The sequence below is a fragment of the Carcharhinus amblyrhynchos genome, chromosome 14 (genome assembly GCF_965287045.1).
Source record: "Carcharhinus amblyrhynchos chromosome 14, sCarAmb.v2.hapA, whole genome shotgun sequence".
NCBI classification, from domain to species: Eukaryota; Metazoa; Chordata; class Chondrichthyes; order Carcharhiniformes; family Carcharhinidae; genus Carcharhinus; species Carcharhinus amblyrhynchos.
In genome coordinates, this window is record NC_137337.1 from 53,315,906 (window position 1) to 53,342,454 (window position 26,549).

General features: G+C 41.9%; 1 protein-coding gene across 2 annotated transcripts in view; it reads left to right on the top strand.

Moving 5' to 3' along the window:
• Positions 1–26,308, top strand: part of heatr5a (HEAT repeat containing 5a) — a 169,328-nt gene extending 143,020 nt beyond the window's left edge. For both annotated transcript variants that reach the window (XM_080202886.1, XM_080202887.1), the window contains 5 exons: positions 7,042–7,311; positions 17,976–18,200; positions 22,391–22,542; positions 24,055–24,268; positions 24,967–26,308. In XM_080202886.1, coding sequence (XP_080059012.1) covers positions 7,042–7,311; positions 17,976–18,200; positions 22,391–22,542; positions 24,055–24,268; positions 24,967–25,280 — 1,175 coding nt within the window. In that variant the 3' untranslated portion in view covers positions 25,281–26,308. The remainder of the gene's footprint in view (positions 1–7,041; positions 7,312–17,975; positions 18,201–22,390; positions 22,543–24,054; positions 24,269–24,966) is intronic.
• Positions 26,309–26,549: the final 241 nt, after the last annotated feature.

Below are 26,549 nucleotides of genomic sequence, written 5' to 3' on the forward strand. Positions count from 1 at the left end.
TGCCATTAACTGACTTGGTCCTGCCCCGATTTGATCTACCAAAGTGCATCACCCCACATTTAATTTAAGTCCATCTGCCAGTCATTGGTTTACTGGCTCAATTGATTGCGATCCTATTGTAATCCGAGATAACTGTCTTCGCTATTCACTATGCTGTCAGTCTTGGTGTCATCTGCAAATTTACTAACGATGCCTCCTAAAATCCCGTCCAAATCATTAATATAAATAACAAATAACAGTGGATCCAGCATTGATCATACTGAGACATACTGCTGGTCACAGGTCCTCAGTTTGAAAAACAACCCTCTACAACCACCCTCTGCCTTCTGTCATCAAGCTAATTTTGTATCCAATTGGCTACCTCACCCTGGATCCTGTGCGATTTAACCTTGTGCAACCTACCATGTGGTATCTTGTCAAAGGCCTTGCTGAAGTCCATGTATACGATGTCGACTGCACTCCCTCATCTACCTTTTTAGTTAACCCTTCAAAAAAACTCTATCAAATTCATGAGATATAATTTTCCACTCACAAGGCCATGCTGACTGTCCCTAATTAGTCCTGGCCTCTCTAAATGCCTGTAGATCCTGTCTCTCAAAATACCTTCTAATAACTTAGCCACTACAGACGTTAGGCTCACTGGCTTGTAGTTTCCAGGCTTTTCTCTGCAGTCCCCCTTAAACAGAGGCACAACATTTGCTACCCTCCAATCTTCAGTCAGCCACCTGGTGAGTATGGTTGAGCCAGCGCAGACATTGTTGCCTTGGAATGGATGTATGCAGATGGAATTTGCATACTGCAGAACCTCTTGTGTTGGTGACATGGTCCCGCCAAAAGATGTCACAAATACATCTGAGTCAGCAAAGATGTAAACTATTCAGCCTTTTCACCTGCCGAACGTATGTTACCCAGGTCTCATAATTTAGTGGAATGTGCTGAGGATACAGGCGTGAGAGATTGTTGTTCTCAATCAGGTTGCTGCTGTTTCACCCTCCCCTATTCAGCTTGGACATGACAGCTGCAGCTTTTATGATGGGTGTGTTTATTTCTGCATCAAGTGACTGTACAACCACCAGAAATCTATGTAGATATGTGAAACTATCAACATTCTGCACTGTCAGATTATCGGTGCTGATGTATAGTGGTATGGAAACATCTTGAACACTGACATTTGTGTTCCTGAGTCTGGTCATCAAACTAAACTCAATCCACTTCTGCTGTAGGTGCTCCTCAGTTTGGGAAAGTTGGTGGGGCATCATCACTATAGAGCTGATGAGGATTTGAATTACAGTTTTCTTCAATCTTGAGTGAACAAGGCTAAATAGCTTTCAATCAGTTTAGTTATGTAAAAAGACACCTTCCATCCGTGACTTAAAGGCATATGACAGCAACAAAGAGAAGTATATGCTAAAGAGTGTCAGTACCACAACCCTGTTGATCAATGTTATCTTGTCATAGCTGACTTTACCCATCATGTTGTCATGGAAAGAGGAGATCGCATTGAGCAGCTTTAACAAGCAGCCAATTTACTCAAGTAACTTAAATGGTCAGATGCCATGGTGAGATTGATTAAGGCAGTATATCGTGGTCTCTTTTATTCATGGCAGTTCTCTTGCAGCTGTTGGACTGAGGTGGTGGTGTCAATTCTGGATCTTCCAGTTGTGAAAGCAAACTTGGATTCCAGGCAGAGGCGTTCAAGATCTGCAGTCTGAGAGCAACATGGGCAAATACTTTTCCCACAGTGCTCCCCAGCAAGATGCCTCAATAATTGCTGCATCTGTTGCTGTCATCCTTGTTCTTGGAAGGGCCTACTCCAGTAAAGACCAAGAAGTTTGTGCAGATACTACTTTGTTGCTGTCATATGTCTTTAGGTCATGTATAGAAGGTGTCTTTTTACGTAACTAAATTGTTCACCAAAGATTAAAGAAAACAGTATCTCAAGTCTTCATCAGCTTCACATATGTATATTCGACAGTCACCAGCAATGTGTCTCTTGATGTGGAAGTAAACACAACGCGTTCTTCCTCGAGCTCAAGGTCGTATTCCACTCAGCCCTATTGCAGTCAACAATGAGCTCATTTGCTTTTGCTTTCACCGGAGTTGTTTTATTTGTTTACTCATCTTTTTAATCCTTTTATACATGCCCTAATATTCCTTGTTTGGAAGAATATCCAGATGTCCTGACAAAGTTGTAACTGTTAGTCCTTGGACTAGTGCATCACCAATCAGTCTGTTGTGCTTAAATTGCTCGTAGTGCATTCATAGAGTCATAGAAATATACAGCATGGAAACAGGCCATTAGGCCCAACTCGTTCGATTTCCTAAACTGAACTAGTCCCATTTGCCCGTATCCCTCTAAACCTTGTAATTGTACCCACCTCTACCACCTCCTCTGGAAGCTCATCCCATATAAAGTTGCCCCTCAGGTCCCTTTTTAAATCTTTCTCCTCAAACCCCACAGTGCAGAAGGAGGCCATTCAGCCCGTTGAGTCTGCACCGACAATAATCCCACCCCTGGCCCTATCCCCACAACCTCTCATATTTACCCAGCTAATCCCTCAAACCTACACATCCTGGGACACTAAGCATGGCCAATCAACCTAACCCACGTGTTTTTGCTCTGCGGGAGGAAACCCACACAGACATGGAAAACGTACAAACTCCATACAGACAGTGACCCAAGCCAGGTCCCTGGAGCAGTGGGGCGGCTGTGCTAGTGACTCAGTTAGTGCTGCCCTAGTTTTAGACTCTCTTACCCTGAGGAAAAGACCTTGGCTATTCACCTTATCTATGTCCCTCATGATTTTATAAAATCTCTTTTCGGCATTTCAGTCTTCTCACATGGATCTCTTTTGTAGGCATTGAGAGCAGATCCCTTGGCTTCAATTTTGGGTTTTATCACAGCGATTTTTAACCCATCAGTCAGCATTTTCCACTCTTGCTCCCTATGTGTTGAGAGTGCGATATTTTCTATGGTGCGTTGAAGTATGTTCCATTTACTTGACTGTGTGGGAGTGCCAGAGGGCACCTGTTAAGTCAAATCTTAAAAGTGTAGGTCTTCATTTAAGTAGGCAGTATGGCTAAAGTTGATACAAGGGCAGCATTTGTTTGTTTTTTATTCATTCATGGGACATGGGCATTGCTCACTGATGCCATATTGCAGTGGCTCTGGAGTCACATGCAGGCCAGACCAGGTAAAGATTACAGATTTCCTAAAGAACATTAGTAAACCAGGTGGCTTTTTCTGAAAATCACACTCCTGATTCAGGAGTTTTGCTTTTCATAGAAATGGTGATACGAGCATAGTGTTGCAGCATAGATACTCATATAATTAACTGTCCCTGCTTGAACATAGAACATAGAACATAGAACATTACAGCGCAGAACAGGCCCTTCGGCCCACGATGTTGCGCCGACCAGTTACAAAAACAATGACCCACTAGCCTATACCAATCCCTTTTCGTCCATAAACCTATCCAGAGATCTCTTAAACGCCCCCAAACTAGACGCATCTACAACTGCAGCAGGCAGGGCATTCCAATCCCTCACCACCCGCTGGGTAAAGAACCTACCCCTGACATCCGTCCTGTAGCTACCCCCCCTTAATTTAAAGTCATGCCCCCTCGTGCTAGCTTTCTCCATCCGAGGAAAAAGGCTATCACTATCCACCCTATCTAAACCCCTAATCATCTTATATGTTTCAATAAGATCCCCTCTTAGCCGCCTTCTTCCCAACGAAAACAACCCTAGATCCCTCAGTCTCTCCTCATAGGACCTCCCCACCATACCAGGCAACATCCTAGTAAACCTCCTCTGCACCCTCTCCAACGCCTCCACATCCTTCTTGTAATGCGGGGACCAGAACTGCACACAGTACTCCAAGTGCGGCCGCACTAGAGTAGTGTACAGTTGCAACATGACGCTGCGACTCCTAAATTCAATCCCCCTACCAATAAACGCCAAGACACCGTATGCCTTCTTGACAACCTTATCTACTTGATTCCCAACTTTCAGGGATCTATGTACACACACACCTAGATCCCTCTGTTCATCCACACTATTCAAAGTCCTCCCGTTAGCCCTATACTCGACACATCTGTTGCTCCTACCAAAGTGAATTACCTCACACTTCTCCGCATTAAATTCCATCCGCCACCTCTCGGCCCAGCTCTGCAACCTATCTAAGTCTCCCTGCAGACTATGACACCCTTCCTCACAATCTACCACACCTCCAACTTTGGTGTCATCAGCAAATTTACTAATCCACCCAACTATACCCTCATCCAGATCATTAATAAAAATTACAAACAACAGTGGCCCCAAAACAGATCCCTGAGGCACACCACTCGTAACTGCACTCCATGATGAATATTTACCATCCACCACCACCCTCTGTCTCCTATCTGATAGCCAATTCCTGATCCAACTTCCTAGATTACCCACAATCCCATACATCTGCATTTTCTGCAGAAGCCTACCATGGTGAACCTTATCGAACGCCTTACTAAAATCCATGTATACCACGTTGAGAGATGGACGTAGAAAACAAGTTCTAACCTTCTGTAGTTGGTTCCATTGTCAAAAGTAATGATAAAGGCAAAATAGCGTGGATGCTGGAATCTGAAACAAAAACAGCGTCTGTGGAACGCGAATAGAGCCAACATTTTGAGAATGGTTGACCCTTTGCCAGAGCTGAGTAATGAGTTCTTTACAGCAATTCTAACAGTAATAAATTCCTCAAAGCAGTTCCACAACTTGCTCATGCATTTCCTCTCAATTCTTCCCCTGCCAGATGAGCATGTAATATTTTTATTCCATTTATCCACTCTGGAATAGCCTGGTCTCTTGTAGGGATGCAGTGTCACATTCAGCCTCTCAAGTTCCATGTCAGTCACATTTATCTTGCATGCATTATTGATCAGCAATCCCATGTACACGTGGAATTTTGGTCTCCTTTTCTGAGGAAGGATGTTCTTGCTCTTGGGGGAACACAACGAAGGTTTGCCAGGCTGATTCTGAGGATGGCAGGACTGACGTATGAGGAGAGATTGACTTGGTTAGGATTGTTTTCACTGTAATTCAGAAGAATGATGGGGGATCAGAGACTTATAAAATTTTAACAGGACTAGACAGGCTAGATGCAGGGAGGATATTTCCAATGGTGGGGGAGTCCAGAACCATTGGTCACAGTCTGAGGATTCAGAGTAGATCATTTAGGATGGAAGTGAGGAGACATTTCTTCACCGAAACGGTGGTGAGCCAATGGAACTCATTACCACAGGAAGTAGTTGATGCCAAAATATTGAATGTACTCAAGAGGCAGCTGGATATAGCACTTTGGGCAAATGGGATCAAAAGTTATGGGGAAAAAGCAGGATTAGGCTGTTGAGTTGGATGATCAGCCATTATTGTAATGAATGGCAGAGCAGGCTCGAAGGCACAAGAGGTTATTTTGGCCGATCTTGTATGTTTCTATGTGATCCTGACATTCCAGCTTTATAATCATCTTTTGCTTTTTGCCTGGCGCGACTGGTTCCATCCACTAGTTGAACAGAGACTGTAAACTCCAAACAGTCATTGAAGCAGATGGATTGTGGTGGGTCAGTACCTTTACGAGTGGGGTTTGCTGAACTTCTGGTAGGCATTGGCTAGTGAGTAGAACACAGGCTCTCCCACTGTTGGAAACAGCCCATAGCACTCGTTCTCTGCCAATTAAACAGGGCTGTATGCTCTCAATTGCTATATTCCATGTTTGCTGGCATTCTGCAATGAAACAGGTGTCCTCTTCAGGTTTATGGCATCCCTGGCTATTCAGGATCCCTTCAGAACCTCTCCAGTTGAATCCAAAGGAATGCAAAGCACAGTGTTTGGCACAACCTCAGTTGCAGTATGTGCCAGAAACATTACATATTGAGACATCAATCTGTCTTTGGGTTTCACTCCAGAGTTTTTTTGTCAGGGTTTAATACCTTAGCCTTCACCATTCCCAAGATAACTACAAGATAGTGGAGCTATTCCCCCATAGCTGGGAGATTGGCTCATGAATGCCAGGGCATGTTCACATTCTCTGAGTTTCTCTGAAGCTTTAACCTGGATCTACAGGGGACCTTGTTTCTATGTGCTGCCACAAGGAGGCATAGCTGATTTGTGGACGGAAAGGCTGAATACTGACAGCAAGAGACTTACACATTTGGCTGCCCTTTTCTCATTGCCACGAGCCAGCTGAAGAGGAACCTAGCATATAAAAGCAGAAAGCACGTTAATTCTGTTGTCCTCATCCACACACTATAAACAGCGACCTGTTGGACATATTACCTCCTTGTAATTACCTTGTGATCTATTAATATTTTAAATATACTTCTAAGAAATTAATAGATTCGGTGATTGTTGGAGCAAAATTGCTCATTAATGCAGCCTAAATAAGCATTCTTTTATTTTAATTTTGTCCTATGCTTAAAAGCATGGAGAACTCCCAAAATATGCAACTCTTCACACTATGCTTCAAAATTTAGAATTTCAGTCTTACACTTTTGTCCATTATCAACCAAATTTCTCTTTTTTGAATGTAGTGAGTCAAGTTCAGACAACACTTGCTTTTCATAAATGATCTGGCATCTCCATGCATGTCAAGGGAAGAGAGGAATTACCTCAATCCTGCTGTTAGCTATTTTTAGCTTGCAGATGCACACTTTCATTGTTGATTATTGGATTGGCTCCCCTTGCAGGCTTAAGTGCCTATCCTGTCCCTGGTTCATCCTCACCATGTTCAGATCGTGGATTGAGCCTGAGACTTTGTGATCTGAATGTGCAGGATTATGGGGAGTAGGCAAGGGAATGGCACTAAGTGCATTGCTCATTCAGAGAGCTAGGGCAGACATGAATGCTCTCATTCTGTGCTGTAATGTTCTGTGAATGATACAGACCACTTATCCATCGAGCTATTGGGAGAGATCATCCAGCCTTTCCTGGTTTTATGTCAGAGTTAGAAGAGATTTGTTTCATATCATATTTAAGTTTATGTCTAACTCCTCTTGTTTTCAGTTGATGATGGGGCTGCTGAAAAAGAGACACTACCGGAATTTGGAGAGGGTAATGACACAGGTGGACTGGTACCAGGAAAATCCCTTGTTTTTGCAACGCTGGAGTTGTCCCTTTCTATCCTTGTCCGTCAGCTTCCACAATTAAACCCTAAACTTGTAGGTGCTTCTGTTGGCAATGGAAAGTCTCAGCAGCTGTCCAAAGATGATGTTAAATTAATATCAACTGCCCTGGGAATTCTCTCTGAACTTACCTCGGTGTGCTCTCCTGCAGGTAAGTTATGCACGTTTTACAAAATTAATTGATATTTAGCTATTTAATTTGCTAATTTTGATTTGAAGATGTTAAAATCATAGAATCCCAACAGTGTAGGAACAGGCTCTTCGGCCCAGCAAGTCTGCACGAACTGTCCAATAGAACATCCAACCCAGACTTGATCTCCACAGCCTCATGTGTTTACCCAGCTAATTCCCTAACCAACACATCTTTGGACACAAAGGGGCCGCCTCCTGCACTTGTAGGGATTCTATGATCTTTGTACTGCAGGAGAAAACCGGAACGCCTGGAGGAAATTCGTGCAGACATGGGAAGAACATGCAAACACCACAGTCACCCAAGGCCAGAATTAAACCCGGGTCCCTGGTGCTGTGAAGTAGCAATGCTAGCCACTGTGCCTATAAGTTATATTGTGTCTATATTGGAATCTTGAGAATAAATTATTTGAATTTACAGTTATGCCATGAGCAAAGCCCAGTTTGACTTTGTTAATGAAATCATAAAATGCTGGAAATACTCATGTCTAGCTGTTTTTGTGGAGAAAGAATATTTCAGGTTTATTGCCCTTCATCAGAACTGAAATCTGCTGAGTATTTTCAGCATTTTCTGATTTTATTGAGATTTCCAGCATTCCAACTGTATTTTGCCTTAGACTGGATAACGTTCAAGACTGGTGAAAATTCTTGATTAACAAGATTTAGCTTTTGAAAATTTGTTTATGATTAAACCTGTTATTTAATTAAATGGAATATAATGATGCACATGAAACCATAAAAAGAATGAATACAAAAAGGATCATTACAATTAGAACAAAAGTACTGTGCATCCTGGAAATCTGAAACAAAAACAGAAAATGCTGGATGGAAAAGCATTTCAGAACTGAAGAGATAGAAATGTAATAGGCGTTATTCTGTTGAAGAGAGGCAGTGGAGCTAAACAGAAGATCAGGGATAGGTTGGAGCTCAGGAGAGATTGGACAAAGGATATCATGGGCACAAGACAAAGGAGCAGTAATGATTGTGCTAAAGACTGAGGCAGGTACCAGCAGTGTCATAAAGGTCAGTTATCCTCCATTGTGATTTATTTTCCCAATCCCCACACCTCACAGGGCCAATCCATAGCTTGTTCCAGGAGGTGTTCTTGGGGAAAAGTACTGAAGGAAGGTGACAGATTTTCAAGGAATGTTTGTATGGAGCTCTGCACGACAATGTTCCGATGAGACAGGGAGGTTTTGGTAGGTTGCAAGAACTGTGGTGCACTAAGGTTGTGATGAACCTAGTCAGGAAGAAAAGAAAGGCACACAGAAGGTTCAGAGAGCTAGGAGATGTTAAGGATCTAGAGGAGTATACGGGTTGTCGGAAGGAGCTTAAAAAGGAAATTAGGAGAGCCAGAAGGGGTCATGAGAAGGCCTTGGCGGATAAGATTAAGGAGAACCCCAAGGCGTTCTACAAATATGTGAAGAGTAAAAGGATGAGAAGTGAAGGGATAGGACCTATAAAAGGTGAAGGGGGGAAAGTCTGTGTGGAACCAGAAGAAATGGCAGAGGTGTTTAATGAGTACTTTGCCTCAGTATTCGTGGTGGAAAATGAACTGGGAGGTTGTACTGCAGGTTTGCGGAGGACTGAAAAGATTGAGTATGTGGACGTTAAGAAAGAGGATGTGTTGGAACTTTTAAATTCTATCAAGATAGATAAGTCGCCGGGACTGGATGAGATGTACCCCAGGTTACTGTGGGAGGTGAGGGAAGAGATTGCAGAGCCCCTGGCAATGATCTTTGCGTCATCGATGGAGACAGGAGAGGTTCCGGAGGATTGGAGGATTGCGGATGTGGTTCCTATTTTCAAGAAAGGGAACAGGGATAACCCGGAAAATTACCGACCGGTGAGTCTGACCTCAGTGGTTGGTAAGTTGATGGAGAGGATACTGAGGGACAGGATTTATGAACATTTAGAGAAGTTTAGTATGATCAGAAATGGTCAGCACGGCTTTGTCAAGGGCAGATCGTGCCTTATAAGCCTAGTTGAATTCTTTGAAAATGTGACTAAACACATTGATGAAGGAAGAGCAGTGGATGTGGTTTACATGGACTTCAGCAAGGCGTTTGATAAGGTCCCCCATGCAAGACTTCTTGAAAAGGTGAGAGGGCATGGGATCCAAGGGGCTGTTGCCTTGTGGATCCAGAACTGGCTTGCCTGCAGAAGGCAAAGAGTGGTTGTGGATGGGTCTTTTTCTGCATGGAGGTTGGTCACCAGTGGAGTGCCCCGAGGATCTGTTCTAGGACCTGTTTGTCATTTTCATAAATGACCTGGATGAGGAAGTGGAGGGATGGGTTAGTAAGTTCGCTGATGACATGAAGGTTGGTGGTGTTGTGGATGGTCTGGAGGGATGTCAGAAGTTGCAGCAGGACATAGATAGGATGCAAGACTGGGCGGAGAAGTGGCAGATGGACTTCAATGCGGATAAATGTGTAGTGGTCCATTTTGGTAGGTCCAGTGGGATGAAGGAGTACAATATCAAGGGTAGGAGTATTAGCAGTGTTGAGGAGCAGAAGGACCTTGGGATCCGGGTCCATAGGACTCTTAAATTGGCCTTGCAGGTGGAGGATGTGATCGAGAAGGCATATAGTGGGCTAGCCTTCATTAATCGAGGGATTAAGTTTAGGAGTCGGGAGGTAATTTATAAGACCCTTGTCAGACCCCACTTGGAGTACTGTGTGCAGTTCTGGTCGCCTCACTACAAGAAGGATGTGGAAGCTATTGAGAGGGTGCAGAGGAGATTTACAAGGATGTTGCCTGGATTGGGAGGCATGCCTTATGAGGATAGGTTGAGGGAGCTAGGTCTCTTCTCCCTGGAGAGACGAAGGTTGAGAGGCGACCTGATAGAGGTTTATAAGATGTTGAGAGGTATAGATAGGGTGGATTCTCGGAGGCTGTTTCCTAGGGCTCAAATAGTCGCTACGAGAGGACACAGTTTAAGGTGAAGGGGAGCAGGTACAGAGAAGATGTCAGGGGTAAGTTTTTCACTCGGAGGGTGGTGAATGAGTGGAATCGGCTGCCATCGGTGGTGGTAGAAGCGAATGTGTTGGGGTCTTTTAAGAGACTTCTGGATGAGTACATGGGATTTAATGGGATTGACAGTTATAGATAGACTTGGTAGGTATGGATATGATTAGCGCAACTTGTGGACCGAAGGGCCTGTTTGTGCTGTAGTGTTCTATGTTATGTTTTGCTTTTTTAGGGCACTAGTGGGTGCCTGGAACTTGTTGCTGGGGGAAGTAGTGCAAGTCGATATGGTAGTGATTTTTAAGGGGCGTCTTAACAAGTACATGAATTAGGATGGGAATGGAGGGATATGGTCCCTGGAAGAGTAGGTGGGTTCGTTCAGTTGGGCAGCATGGTTGTTGCAGGCTTGGAGGACCGAAGGGCCTGTTTCTATGCTGTAATTTTCTTTGTTCTTTGATGCTTGCTCTGCTATTAACATGCTCTGCCATCTGATCTGCTGAGTTTTTCCAGCGTTTTCTGTTTTTATTTCAATTGCAGTTGTTTATTGGAGGAAGAGAAAGGGGGATTTAATAATAGGAAATGAGGAAATGGCCAATGCATAGAGCAGGTATTTTGTGTTGATCTTCAGTGGAAGACACATAACATGCCAAAAATTGATGTTAAGCAGGCTAGAAATGATCATTATCACTGAAGAAGTAGTGTTAGATAAGCTAGTGGGGCTAAAGGGAGATAAGTCTCCTGGCCCTGATGGAAAGATACCCAGGTTATTAAGAGATGGTGGGGAAAATAGCAAATGCACTTGTGGTAATTTACCAAAATTCACTGAAGTCTGGGGTAGTTTCTGCAGATTGGAAAACAACTAATGTGGTGCCACTATTTTAAAAAAAGAGGTAGACAAAAGGCACGTAATTATCAGCTGGTTAGATTAACTTCTGTGGTGGGAAAAATGCTTGAATCTACCATCAAAGAAGAATAGTGCGACATTGAGATAGAAATTGTCCCATTGAGAAAATACGGCATGGGTTCATAAAAGACAGGTCATGTTTAATTAATTTAGTGGAAATATTTGAGGACGTTACGAGCACGATGGACAATGGGGAAACTGGTGGATGTGGTGTATTGGTATTTCCAGAAGGTATTCGACAAGGTGCCACACAAAAGACTGCTGCATAAGATAAAGGTGCACAACGTTACAGATAATGTATTAGCATGGATAAAGGATTGGTTAACTTAACAGAAAGCAAAGAGTGGGGACAAATGGGGGTTTTTCTGATTGGTGATCAGTCCAGTGGTGTGCTTCAGGGACTGGTGTTGGGATCGCAATTGTTTACAATTTGCATAGATGATTTGAAGTTGGGGATCAAATGTAGTTTGTCAAAATTTGCCAATTTAACGCCAAGGTGAGTGGTAGAGCAAAGTGTGCAGAGGAGACTGAACATCTGCTAGGGATATTGATAGTTGGTGTGGGCAAGGGTCTGGCAGATGGAGTACACTGTTGGCAAATGTGAGGTCATCCATTTTGGTAAGAATAACAGCAAAATGACTATTATTTAAATCGTAAAAAAATTGCAGCATGCCGCTGTGCAGAGGGACCTGGATGTCTTTGTGCATGAGTTACAAAAACTTAGTTTGCAGGTGCAGCAGGTAATTAAGAAGGCAAATAGAATTTTGTCCTTCGTTGCTAGAGGGATGGAGTTTAAAAACAGCAAGGTTATGTTGCAGCTGTATAAGGTGCTGGTGAGGCCACACCTGGAATACTGTGCACACTTGTGGTCTCCTTACTTGAGAAAGGATACACTGGCATTGGAGGGGGTGCAGAGGAGATTCACTAGGTTGATTCTGGAGTTGAGTGTTGGCTTCTGAGAGAGACTGAGTAGATTGGGGTTATATCATTGGAGTTTAGAAGAATGGGAGGAGATCTTATAGAAACATATAAAATTATGAAAGGGATAAATGAGATAGAAGCAGGAAGGTTGTTTCCATTGGCAGGTGAAACCAGAACTAGGGGGTATGGCCTCAAAATAAGCAGGAGAAGATGTCAGACTAAGTTGAGAAGGAACTTCTTCGCCCAAAGAGTTTTGAAGCTGTGGAATTCCCTGCTCGGTGAAGAGGTTGAGGCTACCTTGTTGAATGTTTTTAAGGCAAAGATAGGTTTTTGAACAGTAAAGGAATTAAGGGGTTTGGTGAGCGAGCGGGTCAGTGGAGCTGAGTCCACAAAAAGATCGGCCATAATCCTTTTAATTGGCGGAGCAGGCTTGAGGAGCCAAAATGGCTTACACCTGCTCCGAGTCCTTCTGTTGTTGGGTAAACTAAATTCAATAAAAATATCTGGAATTAAGTGTCTACTTATGACCATGAAACCATTGTTGATTTTCAGAAAAATCCATCTGGTTCTCTTTAGGGAAGGAAATCTGCTGTCCTTACCTGGTCTGGTCTACATGTGGCCAAGCAAACCACTCAGTTGCAGTTGCATCAATTGCTGCACAGTCAATTAAAAGAAACAAAACTGGACAAACTACCTGACATGGACCTAGGCAGTGGAAAAGACAACAGCAAAACAAATAGCCCTGTTGACCCTGCAAAGTCCTCCTTACTGGGGGCTGTCTCACCGACTGGTCGAGCAACAGCCTGACATGGTCATTCTCACAGAATAGTTTCTTACAGATAATGTCCCAGACACCACCATCACCATCCCTGGTTATCTCCTGTCTTGCCGGCAGGACAGACGCAGCAGAGGTGGCGTGGCACAGTGGTATACAGTCAAGAGAGAGTTGCCCTGGGAGACCTCAAATTTGACTCTGGACCCAATGAAATCTCATGGCTCTAGGATACACATGAGCAAGGAAACCTTTTACTGGTTACCATGTATCGTACTCCTAATTGAATAACACTTGGAGAAAACCCTGAGGGTGTCAAGGATGCAAAATGTACTCTGGGTCCACCACCAAAGAGTAGCTCTGCAGCAGCACTACTGATCGAGCTGGTCAGGCCCTAAAGGATGTAACTGCTGGATTGGGTCTGTAGCAGGTGATGAGGGAACCAATGCGGAAAAAGCATACTTGATTGTATCTTTGTCAATTTGCTAGCTGCAAATGCATCTGTCCATGACAGTATCAGTTAGGGTGACCACAGCACAGTCCTTATGGAGACAAAGCCCTGCCTTCACATTGAGAATAACCACCTTGGTGTTGACACTATCATTGTGCGAAATGGTAAACTTCGAACAGATCTAGTAACACAAGACTGCACGTCCCTGAGGTGCTGTGGGCCATCAGCAGCAGCGGAACTGTACTCCAGCACAATCTGCAACCTCATGGCTCGACATATCCTCACTCAACCATCACCATTAAACCAGGGGATCTACCCTGGTTCAATGTCCTCAAAATCCAACAGGTTTATTTGATGGCACAAGCCACAAGATTTCAAAGCGCTGCCCCTTCATCAAGTGAGTGAGAGTTCTGTTCACAAACAAGGCATACAAAAACACAAACTCAATTTACAAAATAATGGTTGGAATTACTTTATAGGTAATCAAATCTTAAAGATACAGACAATGTGAGTGGAGCGAGGTTTAAGCACAGGTTAAAGGTATTGTCTCCAGCCAAGAAAGTTAGTGAGATTTTGCACCTGGGAAATACGAACTGATTACAGGAAAATTACAACGTGATATGTGAGCTGGCATACACCATCATGATGATAAGTGATTACACAGGTTGGCAATCCACGCCATCATAGCAATCTGCAGGAGAATCCACTTCTTACAGATTGGTCTTTTCGGCTGTCAGCAAAAATGCACCATATATTAGCAACCCCATCCTCCTCAGATTTGATTTCTTGCACGTCCATCATCTTGCAAAGATAGAAGGATGCCACCAACATATATTTAAGTCTTGAACTTTTGCTTATCTCCTGAAATCTTGCACAGAGGAGATGTCATAAGAACATAAGAAATAGGAGCAGGAGTAGGCCATCTAGCCCTTCGAGCCTGCCCCGCCATTCAATAAGATCATGGCTGATCTGTCGTGGCTCAGTTCCACTTTCCCGCCCTCTCCCCATAACCCTTAATCCCCTCTCTTATCAAAAACCCATCAACCCGCGTCTTAAAAATATTTAGCGAGGCAGCCTCCACCACTTCAACGGGCAGAGAATTCCAGAGATTCACCACCCTTTGAGTGAAGAAGTTCCTCCTCAACTCCGTTCTAAACCCACCCCCCCCCTTATCTTGAGGCTGTGCCCCCTAGTCCTACTGTCTTTTTTGAGCGGGAAGAGTCTCTCCACCTCTATCCTATCCATCCCATTCATCATCTTATACGTCTCAATGAGATCTCCCCTCATTCTTCTAAACTCTAACGAGTACAAGCCTAGTTTATTCAGCCTCTCCTCATAGCTTAACCCCCTCAACTCCGGTATCAGCCTAGTAAACCTCCTCTGCACTCCCTCCAAGGCCAAAATATCTTTGCGCAGGTGCGGCGCCCAAAACTGCACACAGTACTCCAGCTGCGGCCTCACCCATGCCCTATACAGCTGCAGCAAGACCTCCCTACTTTTATATTCAATCCCCCTCGCTATGAAGGCCAGCATCCCATTCGCCTTCCTGACCACCTGCTGCACCTGCAAGCTGGGTTTTTGCGACTCATGCACAAGGACCCCTAGGTCCCTCTGCACCGTCGCCTGCTGCAGTTTTTCGCCACGTAAGTAATAATCCTTCCTACCATTATTCCTACCAAAGTGGACCACCTCACACTTGCCAACATTAAATTCCATTTGCCATTTCCTAGCCCATTCGCCCAGCCTATCTAGATCCTTCTGCAGACTCTCCACACCCTCCGCACAATTTGCCATTCCCCCAAACTTGGTGTCATCAGCAAATTTCGACACCCTACACTCGGTTTCCTCCTCCAGATCATCTATATAAATGGTAAAAAGCTGAGGCCCCAGCACCGACCCCTGGGGCACTCCACTAGTCACCATCCGCCAATCCGAATAGCACCCGTTGACCCCCACTCTCTGCCTCCTATTTGACAACCAATCCTCTATCCACGCTAACACCCTACCCCCAACTCCATGTCCCTCGACCTTCTGCAATAACCTCTTGTGAGGTACTTTGTCAAACGCCTTCTGAAAATCTAGAAAGACCACATCCACCGGCTCTCCTCTATCCACTGCCCTAGACATATCCTCATAGAACTCCAGTAAATTTGTCAGACACAACTTCCCTTTAATGAAACCGTGCTGCGTCTGCTCTATCAAGCAATTCCCTTCAAGATGCCTCGCAATTTCCTCCTTAATGACAGATTCTAACATTTTACCTACCACAGACGTTAAACTAACCAGCCTATAATTCCCCGCCTTTTGCCTGGCACCCTTCTTAAACAACGGCGTAACATTAGCCGTTTTCCAATCATCCAGCACTTCCCTGGAATCCAGCGACGTCTGGAAAATAACCACCAAGGCATCCACTGTCAGGGGTAAGTTTTTCACTCAAGAGGGTGGTGGGTGAGTGGAATGGGCTGCCGTTGTGCTGTGGTGGTGGAGGTGAACTCGTTAGGGTCTTTTAAGAGACTCCTGGATGAGTACATGGGATTTAATGGGATTGAACATAATAAGAACATAAGAAATAGGAGCAGGAGTAGGCCATCTAGCCCTTCGAGCCTGCCCCGCCATTCAATAAGATCATGGCTGATCTGTCGTGGCTCAGTTCCACTTTCCCGCCCTCTCCCCATAACCCTTAATCCCCTCTCTTATCAAGAACCCATCAACCCGCTTCTTAAAAAAGGGCCTGTTTGTGCTGTAGTGTTCTATGTTCTATGAAGTGTGCACTGTGGAATTGTAGGTCAAGTAGTTGCTTGATACTTTCCCTAACTTTGCTGTCTTTACCTATGAGCATTAGGATGTTTGACCATTGTCAAATAATGATCCAAAACAGGAATTATGCATTAGCCAGTAAAGTAACATGGGTTTCTGTGTGGGAATTAAGAGTTTTTGTCATGAGAATATTACTTTGCCTTTTCCAGTAGGGTCGTGTCTTATGAATCAATTCTGTTGAATTATTGGTATTTGATGGTGTCCCAAATTATCTTGCCTTCCAGCAGAGCCATCTGAAAATAAGAAAATGAGACATTGATTATAATCACTACAAGATATCTTTGGTTTTATTGATCAGATGCTATATTTGTTTTCTGATTTCTCTCACAAGTATATTGCCAGCAGCAATTATAAAAACTTGTTTTACGAAATCGAAGTACCTTGTCAAATAAACAACTAGCCCTCCACAGTGGAACATAATTTAACATATGATAGTTTTAGTGGCTAAGGGACCATGATGGAAGTCAAAGAGCTTCAGGAATATTTTTGTAGCAAATTTAGAACTGTACTTCCAGTCGTTTATGATTGTGTCAACAATTCTTGCAAATATTAATGCACTTCATGCTCACCACCTCCCAAAAGTAGTAACATGCTCTTGCTTTTCCACAATTTATACCTTCAAAAAACTGTTAATTAACCGAGTCAAACTGGGTCAGAACTTATTTTGTTGACATTCGGCAACAAAAATTTGTTTTCGCTTAGTAAAAACAGAAAGCTGATAACATTGTGAACCCATTGATTTACATTAGATAACTTCGGTTATAAATTGATCTTACCACCAGGAAGTTGTGTCATTGCACTCCATTTTGTTTGAATGTCTTACTGGAAAATACAACGTATAAATTCAGTGAGTGTAATAAGGAGCCTACTTTTAAGCATTTCGTAGGCTGCTTTGTTGGAGGACATGGGTTCGCAACTGTAAGCTTATAACTGAAGGTCCTGCTCTTATTGATGACCATTTGGCTCAGAAGTTATTTCGACTTCAAGTAAAAAGTTTGAATTTGAGCCCCGCTTGGAGAATTTGAGCCTACAATCTAGGCTTTTGCTATTGCAGCCTTCTTGATATTGCATTGTCAGGGGTGTGCCGTCTTTCCAAAAAGGAGCTAAACAAAGACTCTAAGTATCTTTTCAATTGATGCAAAAGATCCCATGACACCATTCAAAGAACAACAGAGGAATTCTTAATCTCCTGGCCAGCATTTATTCTTCTGCCAGTATTGCTGAAATAAATTAGTTGGTCATGATGTTGATTTTTATTGTATACGAAACATTGCTCTGATTTGCTGTCATATCTGTAGTGAACACATTTAGAAAGTAATTTCTTCACATTCTTTGAGGTGACTGGTAGCTAATAATTTCCACAATAGTATTGATAATCGAAGCAGCTCCTCTAGATTTTGCTCATATACCTGCAAGAGACCCTAAACTCATTTAAAAAGTTCCTGAATCTGCACCTTGTGCTGTAAGTTACAGGACTATGGGCCATATGCAAAAAAATAAGATTAGAAAGAGCACCTGGGTGTCATTGGTTCAGCATGGACAAGATGGGCTGAATGGCCCCTTCTGTGCTATATCACTTCTGTGCTTTCTTCGAGTAAGGACAATATTGATAGAGACTTGAGGCAGGTCCCCACCGTTTATCCTTTGAGTCAAATGTTACAGGGAGATGAAAGTCAAGAAGAAATGGTCCTCAAAAAATATGCAAGCATTATAATATTTTTGAAGGTTTCCTACAGACTTGATTTTGCAATAATATTTCAACACATTGAAAATGCTCCAATTTTCTTTTTACAGGGAGCATTTCGATTCTTCCCACTGTCCTTTATCTGATCATAGGAGTCCTTAAAGAAACTGCAGTGAAAAAGGTTGATGGCTGTGTGTCTTTAACTGTTGGAGCAGCACTGCAGGCATTGAAGACTGTTGTCTCCTCCCCTATGGCTAGAGCAGAGAAAAGCCAAGCTGCATGGACCAAACTTCTCCGTAGTGCTCTTGTAACAATTTTGGACATTTGGAATCCAGGTAACAGAATTTGAACCCCTCTACATAATAAACTATACTATACATAGCTTACAAGGAAATTGCCATTTGCTCAAGGGAAGAAAACTGTTGCTAATAACTAAGGGTAACAAGAATGTGGAGTGTATAGTGTCAATAATGTATAAAAATGTCTCAATGTTTCATAAGATTATAATAACTTCCATTTATTTACTAATTTAAAAATCGTAAAATATCCCAAGATTCTTCATTAGAACATCAACAGAGCCACCATAAGGAGCTTTCAGTCATGTGACCAAACTTTTGGTCACAGAGTTAGGTTTTAAGCAGCATCTTAAATGTATCAAAAGAGGGAGGCATAGAGGTTTGGGAGGAAATTCCAGAACCCTGGCCTAGAATAGCTGACCAGTACTGGAATAATTAAAATGAAGAGTGCACAGAAGACCTGAATTAGAAGGGCCCAGATATCTTGGAAGGATGTCAGACTGGAGAAGGTTCCAGAGATAGAGGGGTAAGTCCATGGAGCAATTTGAAAACATAGTCTGAGAAGCCAATGCATGTCAGTGGGCACAGGGATGATTGGTGAACAGGACTGGGTGTGAATAAGGATATAGAGCAGACTTAGGATAATCTCAATTTTATGGAGGAAAATGGGACACCATCAGGTGTGTCTTATGAGTCTAGAGCTAATAATGGCATGAATTAAGCTTTCAGCAGCAGAAGAGCAAAAGGGGAAAAGATTGGGTGATAGACTTATGGAAGCGGACAGGCTTGGTGATAATGTGGATGTGTTTGGAACCTTATCTCGAGCTTGTATATCGGTACTAAGACTGAAAATAGTCCGGTTCAACCTCAGTCAATTGAAATAGTTGGAATGAGTGTATAGGGATTGGCATTCGTGCTTGGGGATTGTTATGACAATGTCTTTGGTCTTAGCAATAATTTAGTTGGAAGAATTTTCTGCTGATCCAGTACAAATAAAAGTAACAAATTAAAGACAACGAAGAGGTCAACACAATGGTGATGAGATCATTCTATGTATTGTCAACAGACGTAATGGGAATTGATATTGTTGCTGAGTGACAACATGTAGTTGATAAATGGGATGTGGCCAAGATTCGATCCTTGAGGGACGTTGATTTTATAGATGATGCATTGTTGAGATCAGAATAGATTGAATATTTCAGTGTTTGGTCTGATTCAAAACTCAGGTTCTACAACAGTGTGCGCCCATATGCAGCAAGACCTGGACAACAGTCAGGCTTAATATAGAATCATAGAATCCCTACAGTGCAGAAGGCGGCCATTTGGCCCTTTGAGCCTGCACCAATAGCAATTCCACCTATGCCCTATCCCCATAACTCCAAGTAGTTACCCTGCTAATCCTTGCTAACAGAGGGCAATTTAGCATGGCCAGTCAACCTAACCCACACACCATTGGACTGTAGGAGGAAACCAGAGCACCCAGAAAAAAACCCATGCAGACATGAGGAGAAGATGCAAACTCCACACAATCACCCAAAGCTGTAATTGAAGCCAGGTTCCTAGCGCTGTGAAGCAGCGGTGCTAACCACTGTGCCACCATGCCATCCATAGCTTGAGCTGTTAAGTGGCAAGTAATATTCGTGCCATACAAATGCTACACAACGACTATCTCCAAGAAGAGAGAATCTGACTCTCACCACGACAGTCAATGGCATGCCCATTGCTGAATCCTCCATCAACATCCTGAGAGTTACTGTTGACCAGAAACTTAATTGGACCAACCAATAAATAGTGTGGCATAACCAGCAAGTCAAAGTCAAGGGATACTGTAGCAAGCAACTTCCCAAACCTGTCTGCCATCTGAGGGCAGAAGTTCAAAGTGGTGAAATACTGTATACTTATGTGCATGAATGTGGTGCCAGCAACACCACGCTTCATGCCATCCAGGATTAAGTAACCTTGTACATCACTTCAAGTATTCACTGTCTTCAGCAGTGTGATGCACTGCAGCAACTTAGCAAGTGTCCTTAAAGAGCATGTTTCAAACCTGTGACCTCCACTATCTAAAAAATCCAAAGATGTATGGGTTAGATTGATTGGCCATGCTTAATTGCCCCTTCGTACCAGGGGAACCAGGAGGATAAGTATGTAGAGCCCTGGGGATGGGGCCTGGGCGGGATTGTTGTCGGTGCAGGCTCAATGGGCCAAATAGCCGCCTTCTGCACCGTAGGGATTCTGTGAAGAACAGGGCAGTTGGCACGTGGGAATCCCACCATTTGCATCACATACCACGTCAAATTGGGAATACATATATTCCATCACAGTTGCTGTTTCAAAATCCTGGAACTTTGGATGTAACTCCACCACAAGGACTGCAGTGATATAAGATATTCAGTACCATCTTCCCAAAAGTAATTAGGAGTGGACAATAAACGCAAGCCTTTAAACTGCACTGCTGCACAACAGTCCCATCAAATGCATTACGGCAGTGGACATGATGGCTAAATGAGATTAACTGCAACTCTAGCCCAAAACTATAGAACTGTAGACTCCCTCACAACAGGAAATTAATGGACAAGGATCAAACCTAACATCATTAATCAGGTGAAATTAACTGTTGAATTTAATTTGCAGAGCCCAAAACTGTCAGTCTCATGCCACTCATCAATTCCCTCGTTGACCACCCACTCTCAGTTTCTCTCTGTCCTCCTCCCAAGCCCGTGTTCACAGCAAGAATTCATAGAACTATAGAACCATACAATGCAGCAAGAGGCCACCCAGCTCATCGAGTCTGCATCAATTCTCCAAAACAGCATGGAGGTCCTCCCCACTGCCCTATCCTTGTAACCTTATACATGGCTAAGCCACTGAATCCACACATCTTTGTACTATGGGAAAAAAACTGGAGCACCCAGAGGAAATCCACACAGACACAGAGAGAATGTGCAAACTCCACCCAAGGCAGGAATAAAACGCAGGTCCCTGGTGCTGCAAGGCAGCAGCGTGGACCACGGTGCCACCGTGCTTCCCCAGGAGGATGAATTGGCGAGCTGAGCAGATAGGGATGGAAAGTGAAGCAATGGTTGTGGGGTATGGTTCAGAAGGAAAGCAGCAAGTTAGAGGATCAGGGAAGGAAGTGATAAGTGGGAGAATCGGGAGGAGAGGCAACAAACAGAAGGGAGGTGCCTGTAACGAGAGAGGCAGTGAACTCGAGTTGGGAAGCAGCGAGTATAAAAAAAAGTTTTAGTTAGGAAGTTGTTGAGAAGATTTTGGATTCATACCCACCATTCAGCTGCAGCTGATTTTGTGCAGTTATGAAAGGAAGATTGATCTGAAAGACAATTGATACATTAAATCTACAAGGGTAATTCTTGGGAATTGGTGAAAAATTTTGGATTCCTGGCCCAGATCTCCAAATATTCTAATAGTTCAAATTTACGGTTAACTTGTTAACATCAGTGTGACATCCTAATTTGTGTTGAAAATTAGTAAGTGAAGGGATTGCTGCCAAGCTTGCTTCATATCCTTATTGTATGCTTTCAATAGATATTCCCCTTTGTGTCTCCTTTTTTCCCATGAATAGCGTTGACTGGTACTTCCTTTTCCTGTTTGCGTCTCAGAAATGCACCAAATTTTCACATAGCAATAACAAAATTATTTCCATTTAATTGAATTCTGTTTTTACAAACATGTTGTTAAAAATTTTTTTTTTTCTGTTTGTCTTTTTGTTGTTGCATAGTTGTAATTTGTAAATTTTGTCTTTTGCTTATTAGCCAGGTCTTTGAGTTATTTCCTTCATCTCCCATTCCATACCTAAGCAATGAAATCCTGCTTCTGTTGTCAGACTGGATGTTCAGTTAGTCCATGTCAATCCAGGAAAGGAGGATGTCAAAATTAATTAAGTGCACAGTTCTCTATTTCCCCCCCCACCACACAATGGCAATTGAACTATGCCCCGATGTAGTTATTTTGTTGTTGTTGATTGTGTGAAACAGTATGGTTGTTCCAATGTGAAGCAGAATTTGGCCTGCTTCACTGATAGCAAAGGTGTTCTCGTCTTGTACATAAATAATATGTTGGTTATCCATAGGTAAAGGTCTTGCTTGTGCCAAAGATTGTGGCTTTCCTACCCCTCAGCACCACCCACCCCCACAAAATGATCTTTGAGTTAAAATGAATTAAATTCCTTGGTTGTAACCCCCATCTAAATTTTCTGTTTTCTTTCTTAGAGGAGACTCAGTCAGAACTGGATGAAGTGAGCATGCTAACTGCCATTAGTATTTTCTTGATGTCAGCAAATCCAGAAGTCATATGTGTACAGTGCCTTGAGAAAAAATGTATCAACAGGTTTAAAATAATCCTTAGTTCTAAAAATCCAGTGGTAAGTATTCTGGTAGATGTACTAAAATTCTCCTGTGTCATAAATTAATCCTGATTTATAGTTGAAATCAAATAACAGGCATTATCAAAGATGCATTTTACCTGTCTACTTCGAGCCATACAGACCAGAGGATCCCAAGTTTGAATTGATGTTGAATTAGGTTATCTTTGTCAAGTTCACAAGAACTTCACTAAAGGTTTGCCATTTTTGCCTGTGTCTGAATGATTCCAGAATTCTTTTGTCTGTTTAACTACCAAAAGATTAAAGTGATTTGAGGGAGTGTGAGTTAAAATCACCTCAGTATCCTGAAATAGTCAAGTGGAAATGAGCAAGATTTCCTGCAGAATAACCACTCAACAGAAATGTTCATGTATAGCTGTTAGCTGATGATAACATAGCCTTGACTGTAATTTGCCTTACATTTCTGATGCTTTACCATCCTTGTTAATGCTTGAAAAATTAACAAGATATGCCTGGAACAATGCCCAAAGTAAGCATTTTGACAAGAGGAGGAGAGAAAAAATTTCAGCAAATCTTAAATAAAGCATGTTTATGAATTTAGCTTATTAATTTTCAGCTTATGCACACCTTATCGATTTAGAAAGTTAAGTACTTTATTGCCAGACAATTTGATGAAGGTGAAATTCATGCAGTGGCTTATTTGTTAATTCACTGCATGTCGCATATTAAGCCACATGAACTAAAAAGTTATCAAAATCAGTCAGTGTCTCTATTCTTAACAGCAAACCAGTGACAAATAAAATCATGAAGAGGCTAGACAGAGTAGATGGCAAGGAACTGTTCCCACTCAAAAAATGGATCAAGAGTGAGAGGGATTTCAAGTGATTTGCAAAAGAAGAAAATGTAATGAGAAAAAAAGTTCTTCTCATGAGTGGTTCAGGACTATGAGCATGCCTGTAAGTGGCAGGTTCAACTGAGGCATTCAAAACAGCATTAGACGATTGTTTCTGTTTAAGCAATGTCCAGGGATCAAGAGGAATGGCACTACGGCATACCGCTCGTTTGGAGACACAAAGGGCCAAATGGCATTCTTCTGTGCTGTAACCATTCTGAGATTCTATGACTGCGACCTTTGCTGGAAAATATATCTCGGCAAGGACTTGAATGTCCTTGATGATCGAATTGCTTACCAAAACTCACGTTAATCAATCCCTCCTAAGCTTTGAGTAAGATGGCAGGTGACAGATGGTCCTGCAACCCCGCCTCAATCAACAACTTAAGGAGAAACATGAAGGTATTAGTGGTATCAGCAGACCTTTACTGGTTAATATTGGTGTACACGTGTACAGAAAGGTTGTTGGCAGCAATTTCCATCTGTATTTTTCATAAGATGAAAACAAGTGATCATCCTAAATCGGCTAACTTTTAATATAAAATGTGTTGTTATTATGTATTATAAGTCCTACCTTTTCCAGTTGTATTCAGTTTCTCAGTGTTTACATTTTCCCTATGTTTTCTCATTTATAAGATCTTGTTCTTTTTTCATCTCAGATGCTGATGCATTGCTACAAGTTGCTTCAGTCAGTATTTCAGCATCCAAATAGGGCTGTATCCACACCTTATATCCACTCCCTGACTGTTTTAATTGTGGGTAGGCTACGAGAAGTGGAAAAAGAAAAGCCACGCACATATGCAGAGTTGCAGGCAGCGCAGGAAGGGATGAAAACTTTAGAGACTTTGGTTAGCATGGCTGATGAACAAAATCGTAAGTGTTTTTACACAGTTCACTTTGGACTTTTATTAACAGTTGAGAATTTTCACTTTCAGTTTAAAGTTGAAGAATCTTAATATTTAACTCATTTTTAAAGTGTTCTAATTATCTCTGTGTCCGTTAACCACCTCAACAGAGCGGGTGAATGCTGAAGTTCTCTGCTAGTGCCCTCTTTCGTTGATTGCCAGGAAGCATGAGATACCACTTAGATAGAAAATCTTCATGCAATTCTTCCCTCCCTTGAAAAGATGCCTAAGAAAGGGGAGAGAAAAAGATAACAGTTACCTTAGAGCACTGACTTATTATCAGCTCCAAGTCTTGAAATTTAGATTTTATATTCACCCTTCACAGGAATTTTCCTTGAATAAGAATATTTTTTCCTCACCCATTTGGCTATCATGCTTTAATTTATGGAAAATCTCAGCAGGTCTGGCAGCATGTATAAGGCGAGAAAAGAGCTGACATTTGGAGTCATCTGGACTCAAAACGTCAGCTATTTTATCTCCTTGCAGTTGCTGCCGGACCTGCTCAGATTTTCCAGCGTTTTGTCTTTTGGTTTAAGATTCCAGCATCCGCGGTAATTTGCTTTTATGCGTTAATTTATTTCCTGTAGTAGTTCAATTTTACAACTACTGAATAATTTATACAGATTTAATTTAAGTGTAAATTTGAACTTTGTTTATATATTTCAGGAGTTCATTTGGTAGTCTTGCTTCTGCCAATGCTAATTTCTTTCCTTTTGGATGAAAACGTTTTAACATCTGCACCAAGTCCAGCCAAGAGTTTACATGAGTTTGCCCTTCAGAACCTGATGCGAATCGGCCCTCAATATCCATCTATTTTTCAAAAAGTAATGAGTTCTTCACCAACGATGAAAGCAAGGCTTGAAGGTGCTGTTAAAGGTAACCAGGAGAGTGTCAAAGCAAAGACAGCAGCTGGACAGACTAAATGTCTTGGAAAAACATCCCCCAGCATTCAACTCAAGACAAATTTTTCTAATTTCTAAAATCTGTGAACCAATTATAACAAACTGCTCATAACAAAATGCCTACCATGCTAAACCAAGTGAAGGAATTAAAATTGTAGAAAAGTTGAGAAAGAAATCTTAAAGCATATTTTATCCAGTCAAAATCCAGTCTTATTTCAGCTTATAGCAGAGGGCTGAAGTTGTAGAGCAGCTTGTGTATGCATTAGCATTACAAAACCTGGTAACGCATTTTTTAAAAATTAGCATTTAATTTTTTAAATTCATATATATAATTTTAAACATTTCTTTTGCTGATTTTAATTGCTAGTTCATTCAGTTGAAATCTTAAAACAACTATTGTGTACTCAGTTATTGTAATAATCTAAGGATTTGGTATAAAAGTCCTTGTTAACCAGGAATTAATCTCCAAGCAAACAAATATAACCAGAGGAGTAATATTAAAGGGAATTTTATGCAAATATATTTTTCTTTAAAAGGCTGCTCTCCAATTGCCAGAATTTGCATTAAACCTAATGTAGCAGTGTTATTAGTATGGCTCACAACACACATTTCTCACTAATAACTGCTAACTTCTTAAATGAGCTCCAAAGACAATTGCACTATAACACTATTATTTTTTTAAATAAACAAGTTACCCAAATACTCAATCTCTTTTTAAAAATGTACTCTGGATTCTATTTTAAAAAAAACTTAGGTTTAATAAATTTGTAACCATAAATTGTTTACTGACTATGGCTGTTGATGACACTCAGTTGTGTTTGTCAGTAATAATGTCATTACACACTTGTGTATGGTGTTCTTCATGCTGCAGTAATCTTTATACAGAAGGACTAATTCCAAAAATTATTCATACAGAAAAGCAGCCTGCTAGCTGTCAACTGGTGAGTTTAAATGTTTTAGCTTAACTAAAGCTCTGAAGTACTGTATTATCATAAATGACTTAGATGTTATGTACATAACACAATTGTAAATTTTACAGAATAACCATGTATGTTATTGTTACATCTTGCTTTTGTAATTTCACTGAAATAAAACTAATTTCTTCATGTTGTCTGCTTTATTGTTCCTAACTTTTGCCCCCAGCTGAGGTTGTTCAATACCTGTCCACAGGCCGAGGTGAAAATGGCAACAATCTATCTTTCGTTTTTTTTGTTCCTTCTGCCGGTTTTTTTTACTATTGTATTTTCCTCCTTTATGAAGGTTCAGACTCATATGGTATATACAATTCTGCAGGTACTACTGGCCATTCCAAATGTAGGAGTTTAAGTAACAGATTTTGATGGATGA